The sequence below is a fragment of the Salvia miltiorrhiza genome, chromosome 3, assembly GCF_028751815.1.
Source record: "Salvia miltiorrhiza cultivar Shanhuang (shh) chromosome 3, IMPLAD_Smil_shh, whole genome shotgun sequence".
In the NCBI taxonomy this organism is placed as follows: Eukaryota; Viridiplantae; Streptophyta; class Magnoliopsida; order Lamiales; family Lamiaceae; genus Salvia; species Salvia miltiorrhiza.
The window spans coordinates 34,932,517-34,934,157 of record NC_080389.1 but is presented as its reverse complement, the minus strand read 5'-3'; the positions used below and the strand labels follow the sequence as shown (position 1 = coordinate 34,934,157).

Here is a 1,641-nt window from a genome sequence, read left to right as displayed (position 1 = left end):
AGTTGAGCCATAATTCAAGAAATAAAACCATTTGGATGTAATCCAAAGTCTTTTCACGTGGTTTCCCATGCTCATAGTTAAACTAGAGGAGCAGAGACTCAGAGCTGCCACGTTTTTAGAACAGGCCAGATGTTTCAGAGCTGGCATTTTCAGAGTTGGCAATTCGTCCAACTTTTTTCATTTTTCACAGATAAGATATGATCGTAGGCAATCACAATGACAACACTCCTTCTAGCATCTACCGGACAAATCACGTTTTACTTACTTACAAAAGTGTTGCAACAAAACTCATAATTCTTTACACACTCAAGAAACATATATCAAAAGTAAAATAAGAATAACCACCAAACAAACACAAACCCGAAATTCACATTGAAAACCATGTTCTCTTCCACAAATTCATAAAAATTAGCAAGTATCTAAGACTAAGCTAAGCATAAAGAGATCAATCTCGCCCAAATTTGTTTTGAAAATATAAGCAACAAAACACCCCCCACACTTAAAGCATGCCATGTCCTCAGGGCATAAAAGAAATAAGAAGAGTGTAGAAAACGTCCCTGATTATCAGCATTGAAAAGCTGAACTATCGTGAGAGGCGGCGAAAAATGAGGTTTGTGGCCTTGGGCAGAGTAGAGAGTGGCGGCGCTGGGTAGGGCAGCGAAGAGTGTGGCGGCGCTGCAGCTAAGAAAACATGAAAATTTCCAGAAATCTGGCAGAGGAATACCTGCTCCACGGCGGTGGTATGAACGAAGCGCGAGTTCTCGCAACTTCCAAGCTCAACACCGCACTAAAACCCCAAACAAAACAACAAAACAAAAAGAAACAAAACGAAACAGAAAGAAAGAAAAACAAAACAAAAACAGTTGGGTTACCTCCCAACAAGTGCTAAAATTAACGTCTATAGCTTGACGATACCTTCAATCACGGATCAACAAAGTTGACCACTTCCACGTCGCGGTCCAACTCTTCTTTGAAGTACGGTTTGAGGCGATGGCCATTAACAGTGAAAGTAGACCCATTCGACGCAAGCAACTCATATGTCCCATTCCATCTGCTCTTGTGAACCACGTAAGGACCTCTCCATCTTGACTGCAGCTTGCCAGGAAATAGTCTAAGCTTAGAATCATACAAGAGTACCTCATGTCCCGGCTTGAATTCCTTTGTGCGGATGCTCAAATCATGGAACTTCTTCGCCCTTTCCTTGTAGATACGAGAACTCTCGTAAGCTTCATTCCTCCACTCATCCAACTCCGTCAACATATCTCGCCTTGTATGACCGGCCTCCTTGAACTCCAAATTGATTCTCCTCGTCGCCCAATATGCCTTGTGCTCAATCTCAACAGGTAAATGACAGGATTTGCCAAAAACAAGTTGATAGGGAGACATACCAATCGGAGTTTTGTAGGCAGTGCGACACGCCCAAAGAGCATCATCCAAGTGTTTTGCCAAATCTTTCTTGTTGGCGACGCTCTTCTCTAAAATCTGCTTGATCTCTCGATTCGCCAACTCTGCTTGTCCATTAGCTTGAGGATGATATGGAGTCGTCACCTTGTGCTTTACTCCATACTTCGCCAACACGCTTGCTAGTAACTTGTTGTTGAAGTGCGACCCCCCATCACTAAGCAACGCTCTCGATGCTCC

General features: G+C 43.1%; 1 protein-coding gene across 1 annotated transcript; it reads right to left on the bottom strand.

The window, feature by feature from the left end:
* Positions 1-921: 921 nt before the first annotated feature.
* On the bottom strand, positions 922-1,260 carry LOC131018704 (uncharacterized). Its single transcript, XM_057947416.1, has one exon. It carries the CDS (start codon positions 1,258-1,260, stop codon positions 922-924), a length of 339 nt encoding a protein of 112 aa, XP_057803399.1.
* Between the last annotated feature and the right edge of the window lie 381 nt (positions 1,261-1,641).